Raw genomic sequence first — 18,429 nt, 5'->3', positions numbered from 1 at the left:
AGAGGCGAACTATCCCTTTAAGCACACCTCGGCTCTCGGTGGTGTGATGCGGGGGTAACGTGGCGATAGATTTGTTACCATGGTGTCACCTTGTGGGGACTGACTCATCAGCATGTGACGCTGATGTGTCTGCAGCCCAGAGAAACCCACTCACTGGTTTGTTCGGCTCTTATACAATCCGTCTCCCACCAGAAAACCCCCAGGATGTCCTCAGAAGGCCCCACGGACTCCTAAGTCCAGATCAAACGAGTAATCCCAACTTTTAAATGAGATGTCTTTTGTAATTTCATGCTCTCTGCGGTGTCCATCCTCTACATTTTTTATCTGAAACATTCTGATTATGGGACAGTTGAATAAATGCTTTAATTAACAGTGAAACTAACAAAGTTAGTCGTGCCACCGCCGAGCATTCCTTATCACGTCCGTCTAATTGTGTCTGAAATGCCTCTGGGCTGTCTCACTGATCCCTCTCTGCCTCTCTGGAAGTGAAGACCTGTAATAACTCTGCAAAAAAGTTTCGTGCATCTCGATGATAACGAGGGTCCGGCCTAAATTGACGAGTTATTCCTCAGGATCTCACTGACTCTCTCTTGCCAAGCTTTTGCGCCTTCTCTTTAGTTCTTGGATGTTTTCTGGGGAAAGGGGCGTGTGTTGCTGGCAGCAACTTGCAGCCGCTACTTTCCTGTGAGTGAGAGGAACAATGTCTGGAAGTGAGTCAAGCCCCTGTAAATGTCCTGTCCGGGATGGATTTGGTAGTTACCACCCTGCCGCCCTGCCTCAGCTCCCCACTTAACCTACACAACACCACAGCGGTCTGCATGCTCTACTTTATACCATCAACAGAGAGAATGGCAGGACTCTGCGCTCTGGCTTTTGCATCCGGAGGTGTAGTATTATGATTTATCACTTCGACTCACCTGTTTTCTTTCCTTCACTCCGTGTCTGTCTCATTTCGGCAGCTTGGCACTAAAGTGGGACAGTAAGTTGCGTTCTCCTGAGGGGGGTGGTGTAATAGGTCAGCTCTATGAAGGTGGGCTAATCCAGTGCCAGTGGTGTGTTGCAAGTTCATCAGAGGCAGCCGTGTTTCTGGTCTGTTTCTGGTCTGTTTCTGGTCTGTTTCTGGCCTGTTTCTGTCCCTGTTTCTGGCCTGTTTCTGGCCTGTTTCTGGCCTGTTTCTGGCCCTGTTTCTGGCCTGTTTCGGGCCTGTTTCTGGCCTGTTTCTGGCCTGTTTCTGGCCCTGTTTCTGGCCTGTTTCTGGCCTGTTTCTGGCCTGTTTCTGTCCCTGTTTCTGGCCTGTTTCTGGCCCTATTTCTGGCCCTGTTTCTGGCTCTGTTTCTGGCCCTGTTTCTGTCTCTGTTTCTGGCCTGTTTCTATCCTGTTTCTATCCTGTTTCTGTCCTGTTTCTGCTCTGTTTCTGTCCCTGTTTCTGTCCTGTTTCTGTCTCTGTTTCTGTCCCTGTTTCTGTCCTGTTTCTGTCCTGTTTCTGTCTCTGTTTCTGCTCTGTTTCTGTCCCTGTTTCTGTCCTGTTTCTGTCCTGTTTCTGCTCTGTTTCTGTCCCTGTTTCTGCTCTGTTTCTGCTCTGTTTCTGCTCTGTTTCTGTCCCTGTTTCTGCTCTGTTTCTGTTTCTGTCCCTGTTTCTGTCCCTGTTTCTGCTCTGTTTCTGTCCCTGTTTCTGCTCTGTTTCTGCTCTGTTTCTGCTCTGTTTCTGTCCCTGTTTCTGCTCTGTTTCTGTCCCTGTTTCTGCTCTGTTTCTGCTCTGTTTCTGCTCTGTTTCTGTCCCTGTTTCTGTCCCTGTTTCTGTCCCTGTTTCTGCTCTTTCTGCTCTGTTTCTGCTCTGTTTCTGTCCCTGTTTCTGCTCTGTTTCTGCTCTGTTTCTGCTCTGTTTCTGCTCTGTTTCTGCTCTGTTTCTGTCCCTGTTTCTGTCCCTGTTTCTGTCCCTGTTTCTGTCCCTGTTTCTGTCCCTGTTTCTGTCTCTGTTTCTGTCTCTGTTTCTGTTTCTGTTTCTGTCCCTGTTTCTGCTCTGTTTCTGTCCCTGTTTCTGCTCTGTTTCTGCTCTGTTTCTGCTCTGTTTCTGTCCCTGTTTCTGCTCTGTTTCTGCTCTGTTTCTGCTCTGTTTCTGCTCTGTTTCTGTCCCTGTTTCTGCTCTGTTTCTGTCCCTGTTTCTGCTCTGTTTCTGCTCTGTTTCTGCTCTGTTTCTGTCCCTGTTTCTGCTCTGTTTCTGTCCCTGTTTCTGCTCTGTTTCTGCTCTGTTTCTGTCCCTGTTTCTGCTCTGTTTCTGTCCCTGTTTCTGCTCTGTTTCTGCTCTGTTTCTGTCCCTGTTTCTGCTCTGTTTCTGTCCCTGTTTCTGCTCTGTTTCTGCTCTGTTTCTGTCCCTGTTTCTGTCCCTGTTTCTGTCTCTGTTTCTGTCTCTGTTTCTGTCTCTGTTTCTGTCTCTGTTTCTGTCTCTGTTTCTGTCCCTGTTTCTGTCCCTGTTTCTGTCTCTGTTTCTGTCTCTGTTTCTGTCCCTGTTTCTGTTTCTGTCTCTGTTTCTGTCCCTGTTTCTGCTCTGTTTCTGTCCCTGTTTCTATCCTGTTTCTGTCCCTGTTTCTGTCCTGTTTCTGTCCCTGTTTCTGTCCCTGTTTCTGTCCCTGTTTCTGTCCCTGTTTCTGTCTCTGTTTCTGTTTCTGTCTCTGTTTCTGTCCCTGTTTCTGTTTCTGTCTCTGTTTCTGTCCTGTTTCTGCTCTGTTTCTGTCCCTGTTTCTATCCTGTTTCTGTCCCTGTTTCTGCTCTGTTTCTGGCCTGTTTCTGCTCTGTTTCTGTCCCTGTTTCTGCTCTGTTTCTGTCCCTGTTTCTGCTCTGTTTCTGTCCCTGTTTCTGTCTCTGTTTCTGTCCCTGTTTCTGCTCTGTTTCTGCTCTGTTTCTGTCCCTGTTTCTGTCTCTGTTTCTGTCCCTGTTTCTGCTCTGTTTCTGCTCTGTTTCTGCTCTGTTTCTGTCCCTGTTTCTGTCCCTGTTTCTGCTCTGTTTCTGCTCTGTTTCTGTCCCTGTTTCTGCTCTGTTTCTGTCCCTGTTTCTGCTCTGTTTCTGCTCTGTTTCTGTCCCTGTTTCTGCTCTGTTTCTGGCCTGTTTCTGCTCTGTTTCTGTCTCTGTTTCTGTCTCTGTTTCTGTCCCTGTTTCTGTCCCTGTTTCTGCTATGTTTCTGTCTCTGTTTCTGCTCTGTTTCTGTCCTGTTTCTGTCCTGTTTCTGTCCTGTTTCTGTCCTGTTTCTGTCCTGTTTCTGTCTCTGTTTCTGTCTCTGTTTCTGTCTCTGTTTCTGCTCTGTTTCTGTCCCTGTTTCTGTCCTGTTTCTGTCTCTGTTTCTGTCTCTGTTTCTGTTTCTGTCTCTGTTTCTGTCCCTGTTTCTGTCCCTGTTTCTGTCTCTGTTTCTGTCCCTGTTTCTGTCCCTGTTTCTGCTCTGTTTCTGTCCCTGTTTCTGCTCTGTTTCTGTCCCTGTTTCTGCTCTGTTTCTGGTCTGTTTCTGTCCCTGTTTCTGGTCTGTTTCTGTCCCTGTTTCTGGTCTGTTTCTGTCCCTGTTTCTGGTCTGTTTCTGTCCCTGTTTCTGCTCTGTTTCTGTCCCTGTTTCTGGTCTGTTTCTGTCCCTGTTTCTGTCCCTGTTTCTGCTCTGTTTCTGCTCTGTTTCTGCTCTGTTTCTATCCTGTTTCTGTCCCTGTTTCTGGCCTGTTTCTGGCCTGTTTCTGGCCTGTTTCTGGTCTGTTTCTGTCCCTGTTTCTGGCCTGTTTCTGTCCCTGTTTCTGGCCTGTTTCTGTCCCTGTTTCTGGCCTGTTTCTGTCCCTGTTTCTGGCCTGTTTCTGGCCTGTTTCTGGCCTGTTTCTGGCCTGTTTCTGTCCTGTTTCTGGTCTGTTTCTGTCCCTGTTTCTGCTCTGTTTCTGGCCTGTTTCTGTCCTGTTTCTGTCCTGTTTCTGGTCTGTTTCTGGCCTGTTTCTGTCCTGTTTCTGGTCTGTTTCTGTCCTGTTTCTGTCCTGTTTCTGGTCTGTTTCTGTCCTGTTTCTGCTCTGTTTCTGTCCCTGTTTCTGCTCTGTTTCTATCCTGTTTCTGGCCCTGTTTCTGGCCTGTTTCTGGCCCTGTTTCTGGTCTGTTTCTGGCCTGTTTCTGTCCTGTTTCTGGTCTGTTTCTGTCCTGTTTCTGTCCTGTTTCTGGTCTGTTTCTGTCCTGTTTCTGCTCTGTTTCTGTCCCTGTTTCTGCTCTGTTTCTATCCTGTTTCTGGCCTGTTTCTGGCCCTGTTTCTGGTCTGTTTCTGGCCTGTTTCTGGCCTGTTTCTGGCCTGTTTCTGGTCTGTTTCTGTCCCTGTTTCTGGTCTGTTTCTGTCCCTGTTTCTGGCCTGTTTCTGGCTCTGTTTCTGGCTCTGTTTCTGGCCTGTTTCTGGCCTGTTTCTGGCCTGTTTCTGGCCTGTTTTTGGCCCGTTTCTGCTCTGTTTCTGCTCTGTTTCTGCTCTGTTTCTGCTCTGTTTCTGCTCTGTTTCTGCTCTGTTTCTGGCCTGTTTCTGGCCTGTTTCTGGCCTGTTTCTGGCCCTGTTTCTGTCTCTGTTTCTGGCCTGTTTTTGGCCCGTTTCTGCTCTGTTTCTGCTCTGTTTCTGGCCTGTTTTTGGCCCGTTTCTGCTCTGTTTCTGGCCTGTTTCTGGCCTGTTTCTGGCCTGTTTCTGGCCTGTTTCTGGCCTGTTTCTGGCCCGTTTCTGGCCTTCAGGCTGGTAGGAATCCAAGCAGGATTTAAAGGAGAACCGATCGGAGAACCCTCTGAGCTACAGAATCTCTTTTGTAGGTGGATGTGCTAAGCTGTAACGTCTGCTACGGGATTTAAGGCGGTGTTATTATCTGTCTTGAATGTTGGGAGAATCCACTGGTGTATTAATCTTTAATATCGGGCCACTTTTAAAGTCAAAAATTTGGAAGTATGTTTTAATGTCATGTTGACTGGCAGCAGGAATGAACTCTGCTCATTTGTACTCATGCTTGTAAACGTTAATTTCAGGTTCAGGTAAAGATGGTAGAAAATATGACCCATTCAGGGGTAAATCCTTAGTAACTCACAGAAACATTGCATGCAGTGGGGCTGTAAGGCTGCGTGTTTTCACCTGAGGACCATAGAGCCGCGCTGCTGCCTGTAATGCTGCCGATAACAACCCTGAGACACGGTTCCTCACTCGAATCAGATATGTGAAAGAATTCATCGTTCACCCACCGACTTCATTTGAGTGCATTTGGAGGTTTTTGCTGTTTTCAGAGTTGTGCTCAATCATCTGTAAACGAGTTCAGAGATTTGTGTGCACACCAGTTTGCAAATGTGTATTCAGAATCCACGTGTACACATTTGGGGAATATGCAAACAAGGATCTCCGTGGCTGCTTTTAGGTTGTGTGAGTAGTAAGATTGGTAAACGTCTCGACAAATCTATAAATGCATACACATAAATCTGTGAATATGGCAACAGATTTGTAATTGCAGACCTACTGCAGCAGTGAACACAGCCTACATGCCACCAGTTGGTCTGCAGAAACACAAAAATCATTCCAACTTTATTTTCACACAGCACATCGGCTCAAAAGAAGCGTCTGCGGTCTGTCTCGGACGCGGAATCCGTCTGTAGGTGTGTGGATAACAGCAAATGTTTCTCCTCCGAACACTAAGCCTCTAAGTTGATCTTCTGCTCCTCGTCTTCTTTATTTCTCTGGATGGAGATCGATCCAGGCCCACGTGTAGTCAGAGTGCTCATGTGGCCACAGAAGGACCTGATGATGGACCTGATGGCTAAAAGTTGCACAGTCCTCGTGCAGGAGCAGAGTGAGCTTTGCCTTCAGCACATGCATTTCTGCATGGTTGAAATTGAACTTTCTGAACCTAAATAAAGATAAAACTGAGATTCTGGTGTTTGGACAAAGTAATCCCCTGCATGGACACGACAGTGTGATTGGCCCGCTGTCCTCCTGCTGCCGTCCTTTTGTTAGGAATCTGGGTGTGATGGTTGACCCTCTGTTTACATTTGATAAGCACATCAGCGCTGTCATCAAGGCCAGTTTCTTCCAGCTGAGGACTCTTGCAAAGATTAAATCTTATCTTCCCCGGGCTGATTTTGCAAGAGCAATCCACGCATTTATAACATGGCGTTTGGATTACTGTAATTCTTTATATACAGGGTTGGACCAGGGTTCTCCCGCCTGTTGACCAGAACAAAGAGGCGCGAATCCATCACCCATCATCCATGTGATGCAGTTGCTGTTCTGAAGCACTTTGGTCAGCTGAAGTTGTTTTAATGTGCTATATAAATACATTTTGAATGGAATTGAATTGAATTTCAGTTAGTCTGTGTAACGTCCTCTGCTGCTGCATCTGAGGCGTATCAGCAGCGCATCAACTTCTATCCTCCTACTGCACCTCACCTCAGTGACAGCTCATCCGTCCGTTTTTTTTACTTTATTTTTATAGAAAGAAACAACATACAATATACAGAAAAACATAGAACAAACAGTTGGTCACCTCCACATTCATACAGGCATTACGCTGATGGAGATACAAGTCGGTTCATACAGTAATGGCTCAGTGAGCATCTCTTGTGGCCACAAACACAATCCATTTTTCCCAGTATTGCGAATACTTATCGCTCCGTAGACTTGGCGAAAAGGTCATCCTTTCCATATTTTGAATATTTGTCACAACATCTACCCAGTCTGTCTCTGTTGGGGGTGAAGCCTGCAGCCATTTCCGGGTTACAGCTTTCTTGCTGGCTGCTAATAATATTTTTAAAAGATATTTGTCTCGCATCAGTATTTGGGGTGCAATATTGCCGAGATAGATTGTGGAAAAAGAGCAGTGAGTTTCATCGCCAAAAATATTTTGGATTATCCGCATGATCTCTTGCCAGTATGGCTGAACAGCTGGGCGGCTCCAGAATATGTGAAAATGGTCTGCAAGCTGTTCTCCACAGTTCCTCCAACATAAACCTCTTACTGTCTCCCCTGTCTGCACACATTTTAACTTTGGAGTTATGAAATATCTGATTCAGCCAGCAGAAATCCCTCCAAAGACCAGAACTAGTGGGGACCCCTCATTTCTTGCTGTGCAGTCGTCACAGAGCAGGGGTGGCCAACCAGTCTGAGACTAAGAGCCGCATTTTTTTTACTGTGTTACCACAAAGAGCCCATTATTTTTGAAAAATGACCGAATTCTCTCCGTTACATCCGTCTGTTCTTGACTCTTAACTCTCGTCTCGGTCACGTGACGCATCAACGCTGATATTAAAGCCACGACCCGAGCAAAATGAGTGAAAAACAGACGTGTTTGGAAAGCTTCTTCCCAGCGAGGAGACAGAAGAAGAGGCTGTGACCACCAAGAAAAAGAAAGATGCATTCTGAAGGCATGTTTAAGCGTTACCGTAGCGACCAGAGAAGTTAGGAAGCGAGGAAGAGAGGATGTCATGTCAGGAGGACACTGCTAATTTTTATTGTTTGTTTGCACTTTAATAAAACATTACAAACAAGAGTATATCACATAAAAGAAATAAATAGAATAAAATAAATAAATAAATATACATACAATAGATAATAAATGATGAGCTGCAATGAATCAGTGCTGGAGAGGTCAGAAACCCTGGGAGGGCTTATCCAGAACCTCACCATTAAGATAAATAAACAAAATTAAATGTACCTTATCAGGATAAAACAACAAATGGATTAATGAGAGGGAGAAAAAAACAAAGAATAAAAACAACACAAAAATCAATAATCAAGCAATGAATCAAGAAATAAATAACAATAAATCAAAAGACTAAACTGCAATGGCAACTATAAACAAAAAAGAGAAGAAAAAGTATTAAGACAGTCCAATAGAGTACAGGTGATCTTTTAATTTCCTTTTATAGAGAGCTGTTTGTCAGGTGAATATACTGGTTCCATAAAGTTACACCTTTATATTTGATGGAAAACTGTAAAAAAAAAGTTAATAATAAATAAAGTTACATACAAGTACACAGTGGTTTCAAGTTTATTATTATATTTACTAAATACCACAGTGTCTGTGTTGGTCGTATCATTTTATTTTGTAGTATTTATCCACTGGTCCGTGAAAATGTTGGAGACTGCTGCCGTGCTGAACTGAAACGAAGCGAACACGCACAGTAAAAAAACACAAATTTTTAAATGAACGTAAGAGGTTGGCCACCCCAGTCATAGATGGTATTGCAGAGTCTTTTAAAGAATACATCTTTGGATAAGTTGTGTTAACCTGGCTGAAAATGTTCCTGCTTTATATGTGTAAACCTGAACTTTGGGCAAATCGAACCTTTTTTGCACAACAAGCCTCTCACTGAGACTTTTAAGCCATTAATATCCGTCTTTACTGATGCGTCTACACATTCACAGATTTTTATTTGCATTAGTTGTTTCATTTGCCCTCAAATTTATCATCATTTATCACATCTCGATACTCTACGAAATTCTGAAATTTCACTTTCTGGTTCATTTTTCAAAGTTTCTACCAATACAAACGGAGGAGCTGAGATAATTCTGTGACAGAAACACCTGCACAGATGTGCACAGATGTGCACCTGCTGCCAGTTCAGCCATTATTCTCAATTAAAACCGGATTTGTTGTTTGTAACTTCCTGTTATTTCTTTTTTTTCATTCAAACGTCAAAGAAAACCCAAACGGTTATTGAGTATTCACGATCACCGGCCAGAATCTAAATATTTGATTATTAAGAATGCAATTTTTTAATTGAACATCCACACGACTGAGAGCTAATGTTGAAGGAACTCAGAAACTCTCATTTTCACTGCATGGTAGCTGGAGATTTTTTAATAATTCCCACAGCTGCATCTGGCATTTTGATCCGGAGCTCCGACACTTGAGACCCGAGCTGAGTCGTATCCATGGGAAACTTCATCAAACCCCACAAGGATAATGATTTTTAATGAGCCGAAGATGGTCAGAGGCAATCTGATTAAAAATCCACCATCAGACTCCAAATAAGCATCCCAGAAAAGAAGAAAGCACTGATCTTCATTAGCATCATTCACCACAAGATGAGAGCTTATATGAGGAGATATGAATGAATACATCCAATACATTCTGATAGCACAGCTGTTTTTATTCAACATTATTATAGTTGTTATTGGTGGGATTGTGTACTGTAGCTACAAAGCACTTCCTTTGGAGAGAACAGAGCAATAATAACTGATTTATTTAACTGTTTCATGTCAAAATGCCCACTCTCTGACTTGGTTCCCTCTGAAGCGCCGCAGCCTGTCGGCCATTTAACGGTTCACCGCATGTTCAGTTGGACTAATTGGAGACGGTGGAAGTTACTGGATGTAAAACTCACTGATTTGACTAATTCAAAGCACCGACCGTGATGACACTCTGACAAGCTCTGATGTATGTTTCTTGGAGGGTTTGCTTTCCAAGGTTGAGGTAGAGGTCGATCACCCAGCAGTCGGACGCTTCTGCTTCTCTGTGATAAAGTTCATTTCATCTCTTTTTTTTTAACCTATTTTTTTTATTATGTTTCATGTGTTTGTACGGCTGCTATCTTAGCCAAGTTTCAGTGGGGCTACCTGAAGAAGTAGAGGAAAAATATGGTGCCTCATTTCTTTGTTTTTCCAGGAAAACAGGAAGGAGTTGCAGTGATTTATAGAAACTTGGAAACATAAACGTGAATACAGGCAGAAGTTTGTTCAGTTCTGAGCGGCTTTAGGGTGAATATCTGCTCTGAGCTGCTTTCTCCTCCAACACAGCCTGAACCCTCTCAGACGAGCTTTCTGTCCTTTCTTTAAGGAGTCTTCAGGAATAGTTCTCCAGGCTTCTTGAAGGACATCCCAAAGCTCTTCTTTGGATGTGGGCTGCCTTTTGTTCCGTTCTCTGCCAACATGATCCCACACTGCTTCAGTAATGTTGAGCTCCGGGCTCTGGGGAGGATTCATCCCTCCATCAGACCTGCTGCCACTGATTTTCAGCCCACTTCTTGTGTCTTTTGGCACAGCTCAGCCTTTTCTCCATGTTTCCCTTCCTTAAGAACGGCTTCCTGACAGCCACCCTTCCATGGAGCCCATTTCTGATGAGGCTTGGGCCAACAGCAGATGGATCAGCTGAAGGTCCAGATGCATCTCTCAGCTCCTGTGTCAGGTTTTTGCTGGATGTTTTCCTCTTTCTTAAGGACATCACTTTCAGATCCTGTTCATCTGCTGGAGATAGTTCTTTAGGCCTGACACTTCTTCTTCTGTCCTCCACTTGTCCAGTTTCCTCAAATGTTTTAAGGACACACTGCACACCATGCTGAGATATGCCAAGTTTTCAGCTAACAGCTCTTTGGGAATCACCTTGTTGCTGCAGAAATCCTGTTTTCTGTCTCTGTCACACTGTGTTATCTTTGCTGTTTTTCACACATGCAGCTAAAGAAATGGGAACAAATGCAAAAAAAGAAGTTTTTTGCCTGGTTGTCTGTTATTTGTAGACAAAACATTGGTTCATTTGTTCATTTAGGTGCCTTTTTTAAGGCTTTACTGATTCATAGGTCAGTGTCGAGCTGTATAAGCACTGGACTACTGGAAGCTTTAAGGTGAATGAAAAACTATCCAGTGTCCACTTTAGCCTGGCGAACTATTGCTGAAGACCACTTTAAAAGATTACAAAAAAGACTTCAGCATTTTACTATATTCTAAACATTGCGAATGTCATTATTATTATTCTTTAGGGCTTTTGTGCGTTTTTAATGGATAGGAAAGTTCAGAGAGACAGGAAGCAGGGGGCAGAGAGAGGGGGAACAACACGGGGAACCAGTGGAGCGAGGCTTCTACATAAAAACTACAGAAAGATGCTGATGTTAAAAGTGTGTTTGCACAACAAATGTTATGGCACTTTCATTCATATGGCAGCACATTTCAAATAAAACTAAATGCTAAAAGCTATACACTACTTTTGGATGCATTTTTGGATTTTGCGTACAAATGCCATTAATCGTGATTAATCAGGGAAATCATGTGATTAATTAGATTAAACATTTTATTCGTTGCCCAGCCATAGTTTGTTTATATGTTGTTATTTACAGAATCTTTGCCATTTAAATCCAGAGCGGTTTCTATCGGAGCCAAGTACACATTTAATAGGAAACTGCGTTCCAGCTTTTCGTGCTGCTGCCCATCTTTTTTATGAACACTCTCTTTAAAGACTAAGAGCTCCACTTGACTTAATCTGCGTGTAGCGTGTGTGCAGCAGGAGCACGGGGGATGAAATACGGGGTAACCGTGGAACGACGCTGCAGCTATTATCGGAGGCGGGCGACCCTTTTTCTTCACAGGGCTTTACTTATAACAGGATTATAAGAATTCGTAGAGAAACTCATTAAAGCTGGGCTTCTCATGGCGTATAGTTTGGCTAAAATGGTGATATTTTCCCTTTTTTTAGGTTTTAAAAAAGCTCTGACATCATTTCTTGGCTTAAAGGTGATGGGGCCCCCTGATAACTGCATCTTCAGCTCACCTCGGGGTATGCAAATCCAAAAGGCTCCGCCTTCTCATGCGATGATGTGCAGCACGCTCAGCCTGACGCTGTGTTCGAGTCAGCGTTTCAGGAGGAGAGAAGGGGGGGGCAGACTGTGTCATCCTGACATCCTCACGCCTAACTAAGAATAGCGGGTACAGTATAAGGTGGGCTGGGGCTACCATGGCAACAGAGGCAAAAAAAAAAGAGTGAGTGGAGGAGAATATCACAACCACACCCATCACTGTGGCAACCAACCAGACGGGGAGAAGCACTGATGAATAATTAGTGGGAGTCAGGAGGGCAACGCCTGATGTGGCTCAGTCAACCGGTTCACTCTGCGTTGGGATTTATCTTATTCTGCTTGTTTATATATCTTTTAGCTTGTATAAATATTTTTCAATATATATATATTTTTTTTACCTCCTACTTTTTATATATATATATATATATACATATATATATATATATATATATATATATATAATATTTTACTTCATGTTTATGGCTGTTTTGCACCAGGGATAAGAGGGAAGCACTATTTCAGTTCTGTGTATGTCCTGCACATATGGCAGCATTGACAATAAAGTTGACTTGACTTGAACCACAGAAAACAGCAACATGAAGGCTTTCTTATGATGCATTGATTTTCATAACAACAGATTTTATAGTTGATACCTGAGGCACCTTTTGCACACATTAAAAGCCCTACGGTACACCTTTTAAAGGGCCCCTCTCCTGTTTTTTAGAGTTTAGAAGTTATTAAAATAGAGAGCGAGGGGGTTGAGCCTGATGCTTTGAGCCGCTTTGGCTAAAAGGCTTCTGACCACCTCTGACCCAAATTCTAATTTAGAAAAGATCTAATGAGAAATGTATTTGAGCTAGATACGTAGAAGAGTAAACTACTGCTACATCATTTTGATCATATTAAAGCCAGTTCACGGTCTCCACATCCGGTTTTACTGAAGAGCCGTGTGATTTAAGTCCGTGAGGGTTCACCGGGTTCCTCTGCAGCTGCCCGCGTGCAGACCAGAGAGTCGCAGGCTGAGCATGCTGAGCGCTCATGCACATTGATCGGTGTCTGTTCGCAGGAGAGTCGCAGTCATCTGCACCTCCACAGTGCTTCAATAGAAGAGGAAAAGGGCTGTAGGACGATTAAATACGCACGCATGGAAAGCAGAAAGCATCGGTTCCGCTCGACCCAAAGTGTTGTACGAATAGAACCGCCTGCAAGTCTGCAGAGACCCAGTCGGTTTGCCCACATGGATCAGGCTTACTTCAGTACTGCTGCTCTCAACTCAAAGCTTATTGATTCCTGCTGAAGGATTCATACTGAGCTGTTTAAAACCTCATAAATATGTAGTCTGATTCACGTAAACACTTCAAGTCTTTATGTGACTGATCTTAGTTTTTGATTGGTGTAATATGTTGTGTTGTTACTCATCGGAGCTTTTATTTACTTTATTTTTCAGACCTAGTAAGAACCAGCTGATTCTCATATCATGTTTTTAAATGTAAAAAAAACCCACAGAATTCAGTTCATTTTTATTTATATAGCGCCAAATACAGCAAATGTCATCTCAAGGCACTTAGATAATAAAGTCCAATTCAAGCCAATTGGAATTCAATTAATTGTAATAATAATTATTTATAAAATAATCCAATTCATTCATATAGAGCCAATTCAAAAACAATTTCCTAGCTAAGGAAACCAACAGATTGCACCGAATGTCCACCAAGACAGTCGAGGATGGTCTGATTATCGATGATGTCATCAACGTGCGCCGCTGCAGCACAGCTCATTCACTCCGTGCTCTGTGACGGTCGGCTAACTTCACACAGAGTTTGCTGCTGCTAGTTTTGTGCAACATGGCAGGATATTTATCAGGTTGTGACGACGTGGACGATGACTTTGAGTACGATGGACATCCTTACAGGAGTGACTGAGCTGTGCTGCAGCGGCGCACGTTGATGACATCATCCCAGTAGACGCGTGTTTAGAAACCCCCCGATAACAACAACACAGCAGCTCTGAGCTTTTTTTCTTTTTCGTTTTTTTCTTTTTAAATATTTTTATTGAGAAAAAGAAACAAGAGTAGTGACAATGACTTATCGGTAAGATTACATTTCTTTTTTTAAACACACAAAACACCACCCACCCCGACTGGAACAAAATAAGAAGAAGAATAATAAGAAGGTTTTAGTAACAGGTAACTATAAATAGATACACCTGAATAAAATTAAAACAAAAATAAATGAATAGGATTTCAATGAGGGATAGCATGACTACAGAGCTCTGCATGCCGAACTAAGTGTGCTATAGTGCGGGCTCAAGCCACAAGATTCTAAAGACTACTGACATCTTCTAGCTTCCCATAGAGGTGCCCTCTAAAGAGGTTCCCAAACTGACAGAAATTTGTCTGAGCCTCTTATTGCAAATTTAATCTTCTCCAAACGTAAAAATAACATAACATCTTTTAGCCATTGTGCTGCAGTGGGTGGGATATTTGATTTCCAATTAAGTAATATTAGTCTTCGCGCAAGCAAAGAAACAAATGCTGTGATGTTGAGTTGCTTCTTAGTCAAGCTTATTTCCTCATTTGGTACACCGAATAATGCAATCATTGCACAAGGTTGTAAAGTAACTCCTCAGAGCTACTTTTAGCTCTGAGCTAACAGTGCAATAGTACGCATTCATTCATTCATTGGTCTTAAAGTATTGGTGAAATAAAGACAGATAATGCCTTATTTAGAGGCTGTATTGTCTCTGCCCTGTTCTCTCCCGTTATATGGATACACGCAGATCTCCAGTGATCTAAATATCTTCCGAAGAACGCCGACTTTCCCCAAACTGTTATCTGTGAGTAAATGAACGTATTTTATGCCAGAAATAAGGTCCAGGTTTAAAAAAAACAAAAAAACAAAAACAAAAAAAACTTCCCCTTTAAAGAGTTCCAATCGACTTTGGAGACCAGATGTATAGCAGCAAAGTACGTCAGCAACCAAAAAAGCATTTGTGTTTTCTCTGCTGCTCACATCAGGCAGTGACAGCATCCTGGGTCAGATCACATCGAATCAAAAGTGTGACTCAGCGGTTAGATCATCGCACATTTTCACGTGTACATGTGATTTCCTTTTTGTCAAAAATACTCACTATTTTTTTCACAAGAGCCACATTGGCAGCAAAATCAAGGGAAGAGCCACTTTTACGACAACATACTAAAGTCCCCTTTTGCAAATATACATTTCTACATATAAAACATCCCACAAAAAGAGAAACAACACAGCCAATACATTTTCAATTCAGACCACATTTACCTTAATACAGGGATGAGCCGAAGCTGGCGTGCATGTCCTTGACTTTCTTCATGTTGTATTTGTAGTTTGTTGTTGTAATCATAGTGAGACATTCAGGATGAGCATGGTTTTTGTGCTGGTTTTTGCCCTTTTTTTAATTAAAAACCGATCCATTGTGCCTGCATCTCGCGCTGGCTAAAGGAGCTAGCGTGCGCTGCGGTCAAGTGTGACGGTGGTTTAAGCGGGTTGTGTTGCCAGGTTTAACAGAGCCCCCTTTAGGAAACACAATTAAGCCTAAAAATAAATAAATAAAAATACCTAATACTGTGCAGTACACTGGAAAAAATGCCCCTCCAAAAATAAGTAAAAAAACAACAAATAAAAGACGTTTTTGCTTGAAATAAGCAAAAAAATCTGCCAATGGAACTGGTGAAAATCGGCTTGTCAAGATTTCTTGAAATAAAATGTGATATTTAGGACTTTTGAGTTTAAAGTGATCTTGAAATTAGCTTAAAAACCTCTTCAAATGTCAAAAAAAGCTTGTTTCAAATGATATGTGACTCAAAACAAGATGTTTTCATGACTTTTTCATTTAACAAGATATTCCAGATGTATTGTCTTCAAACAAGTCCCTATATCTGGCTGAAATAGTGCTTGTTAGGCAGTTGTGTCTTATATTAAGTGTAATGAGATATTTTGACTAGAAATGAGACAAATATACTTGGTAAGACTTTGATTTTTTTCCAGTGTATCCGCTGTATGTTATTTGAAAAAATGTATTGTTATTGTTACCATATTGTTATAAGCTGCTATGCGAGTGTGAGCCGCCGATTAAAGCTTGAGGAGCCGCGCAATGAGTATCTCTGCATTATGTTAATACTTTTAGAAGATTGTGTGACATGAAGGTAGAATTGATCAGTTTGAATACACTCCACACGCCCTGCGGCTCATTGATAGCCAACAACATGTTCCCCTCATCGAGAGCTTCGGAGTCTCGTTTGAATAAAAGACATCACAGAGCACTGATTGGTTGGTTCATCACAAAGGGCAAGAGAAACGGAGGGATGGAGGACTTGAGGAGGGGAAGACACGAGATGAAAGAAGGGAGGGGCAGAAAGAAGTGAGGCAGCAGCTGTAGATCTGTGCGCTGTAGATGGTTGTTTTCTCTCCTCACTCCAACACAGACTTCACTCCAGCGAGGAGCCTCAGGACCTTTTACCTCGGCTTTCGCTTTGCTTCTGTCGCTCCATCCTTCACCCCCCCCACAATGCTGCTGCTCTACAACTGTTTTATCTCTCTTCTAGAGTCGATCTATCGCCGCGGGGCCAGAAGATGGAGGAAGCTCTACCGAGTCAACGGACACCTCTTCCAGGCCAAACGCTTTAACAGGGTGAGTGTGTCAGTGTTGCCGGGTAGAACGTGTGGTTGGAACTCTGGCAACGCTCCATCTCCATCAGCCGGGATGTTTTATAAGCAACGTTTACTTTGCTGGAAGACTTTTCAAGATGTGTTGGTTGTTGTTATTGGCTGTGACCCATTTTTTTAGCAGAGATGCAAACACCTCGTCAGACAGCTGTGAGTGAGCAGGCCCAGAGGAGACATCAGTCTGTACTTCCATCTGATGAGCTTCGGCCAGTTGTTTTAGTTGGCAGAAACTGCAGCTTTCTTTGGAACAGATTCTGGTTTTGGCACATGAGAGAGTGAGGCACTCTTTGTTATTAAAGTCTCCAACGTTCTCGTTGATTTGGTTTATTGAGCCATCAACGAGTAGAACACCAGACCTGAATTGTTTATTGTAGCTGTAGAATAATCCTTCGTTGGTCCATGAAAATTCTTTAAGTCTTAACCTCAATAATACAGGGTGTTTAATTTCCAGCATTCAGGTGTAGTATAACGTTTAGCATGCAGTAAGTGTGTCCGATGGACACTGAATAAGACTGAATGGAGATCAAATTGAGCTTATCGGCAAAGGAAAACCCAGAAACGGTTGAAAAATGGGAAGTTTAAGTGTCGAAAGAGACAAGTTTGTTCAAAGTTGGGGTTAAAAAACTGATAGCAGTAGATGTGAATAAGAGAAAAGGAATGGAAATGGTACAAATTTAAAAGAGCAGAACATTTTATACGCTCACTCCAGGTGGTTTTCCCCTGTTTTGAAGAGGACCTAACATACATGGGAACGCTTTTGTGACCTTGAGATTTAAAATTTCAGATCATGTGACTCACTGGCTGTTTCCAGTCTGAGTCAGCCAACGATAACCTAATGGGACTGACCGATGTTTTCCCAGATATGATGTAATATCCCAGATATTCTCAGAAATTATTCCCAATCAAAAGCTCCACCAGAGTTCTTTACTACCCCCCCACCCCATCCCACAATAACCACCACAATGTAGCCTATACCACCCGCTACCCAAGTTTATTCTCTTCAGAGCAGTTAATGGAAACTTATCTGCTTCAGATTTACTTTGCTGATAAATGGAAATCCAACTCATGGCTCATTAAACTGAACTATTATAAAAACACTATGAAATGGGAGTTCATGTTCTACACTCTGTGCTCTGGACAAATCAGGGTGGACCAGCCTGAAACATTTTTAAATTGGGACTTATTCCTGCGCAATATTTAAAAAATAACGGGCCGTATTCACAAAATCTTGTTGTTTTTATCTTAAATATTGTTCTTAAAATTCTTAACTGGAAAGTGGAGCCACGATCTCCGAGACGCTCAAAGAAAGCTCAAAAGGAGCTGCTGTTTCTCCATGACTGCGTCCTGAATCTAACGGTTATTATAGGGAAAGGAAAGCAAGTATTTTGCTGTATTTTTGGTTTAGACCTGCATCTTCAGCAGCTCCTTGGTGGAGGTTCACATCCACACAACTGTAAGATATGAGCGTGTAGATGGGAAGCAGGAGACCACAGTATGGAGGTTCTGAGAGTCGGATTCAGAATTCAGCTGAATTCTAAATATGCCACTGTGTGTGTTGGCCAAAGGTGGAGAAACACGTCTACTTTGGGACTGATGTTAGGTTGCTGGCAACCAAGAACAGTTTACCTAATGATGGCATTTACCCACACAGCTGTGAGCAACAGAAAAGTTACATCAAAGCCAATTTAATGTATAAAAGGATTTATTTTATTTTTTTTTTTAGGGCTGGGCGAGTTACCTCGTTATTATCGCGTTAACTCGTTAATTATTTAACGCGATAAATATTTTATCACACATTAACGCAGGTTTTATTTATTTATTAAAAAAAAAAAGATGTAAGAAAATTTAAATCAAATTTGGGGGCTTTTGTGCCTTTAATAGATAGGAAAGTTCAGAGAGACAGGAAGCAGGGGGCAGAGAGAGGGGGAACAACACGCAGCACAGGGCCGTTCGATGCGGGACTCGAACCGGGGCCAGCTGCAGCGAGGACTATAGCCTCTGTACATGGGGCGCCTGCTCAACCCACTACACCACAGACCACCCCTGTTTTATTATTTATTTTATTATTGTAAAAGTCTGTTGCTGACAGGCTTTTATTTTGTAAAAATATGTTGCTCACAGGCTTTTATTTTGTAAAAGTCTGTTGCCGTCTGCTGCGGAACCGGAAAAGAAAGTAATCGGTGGATCCACCAAACATGGAGAAGGGTAC

The 18,429-nt window shown here is 42.7% G+C and overlaps 1 protein-coding gene across 3 annotated transcripts in view; it reads left to right on the top strand.

Moving 5' to 3' along the window:
* Nucleotides 1–18,429, top strand: part of prkcz (protein kinase C, zeta) — a 181,553-nt gene that overhangs the window by 70,537 nt on the left and 92,587 nt on the right. For all 3 annotated transcript variants that reach the window (XM_075476008.1, XM_075476007.1, XM_075476009.1), the window contains one exon: nt 16,100–16,185. In XM_075476008.1, coding sequence (XP_075332123.1) covers nt 16,100–16,185 — 86 coding nt within the window. The remainder of the gene's footprint in view (nt 1–16,099; nt 16,186–18,429) is intronic.

The sequence above is a fragment of the Odontesthes bonariensis genome, chromosome 10 (genome assembly GCF_027942865.1).
Source record: "Odontesthes bonariensis isolate fOdoBon6 chromosome 10, fOdoBon6.hap1, whole genome shotgun sequence".
Taxonomy (NCBI): Eukaryota; Metazoa; Chordata; class Actinopteri; order Atheriniformes; family Atherinopsidae; genus Odontesthes; species Odontesthes bonariensis.
The sequence above is the reverse complement of the archived record's forward strand: the minus strand, read 5'-3'. Positions and strand labels throughout refer to the sequence as shown.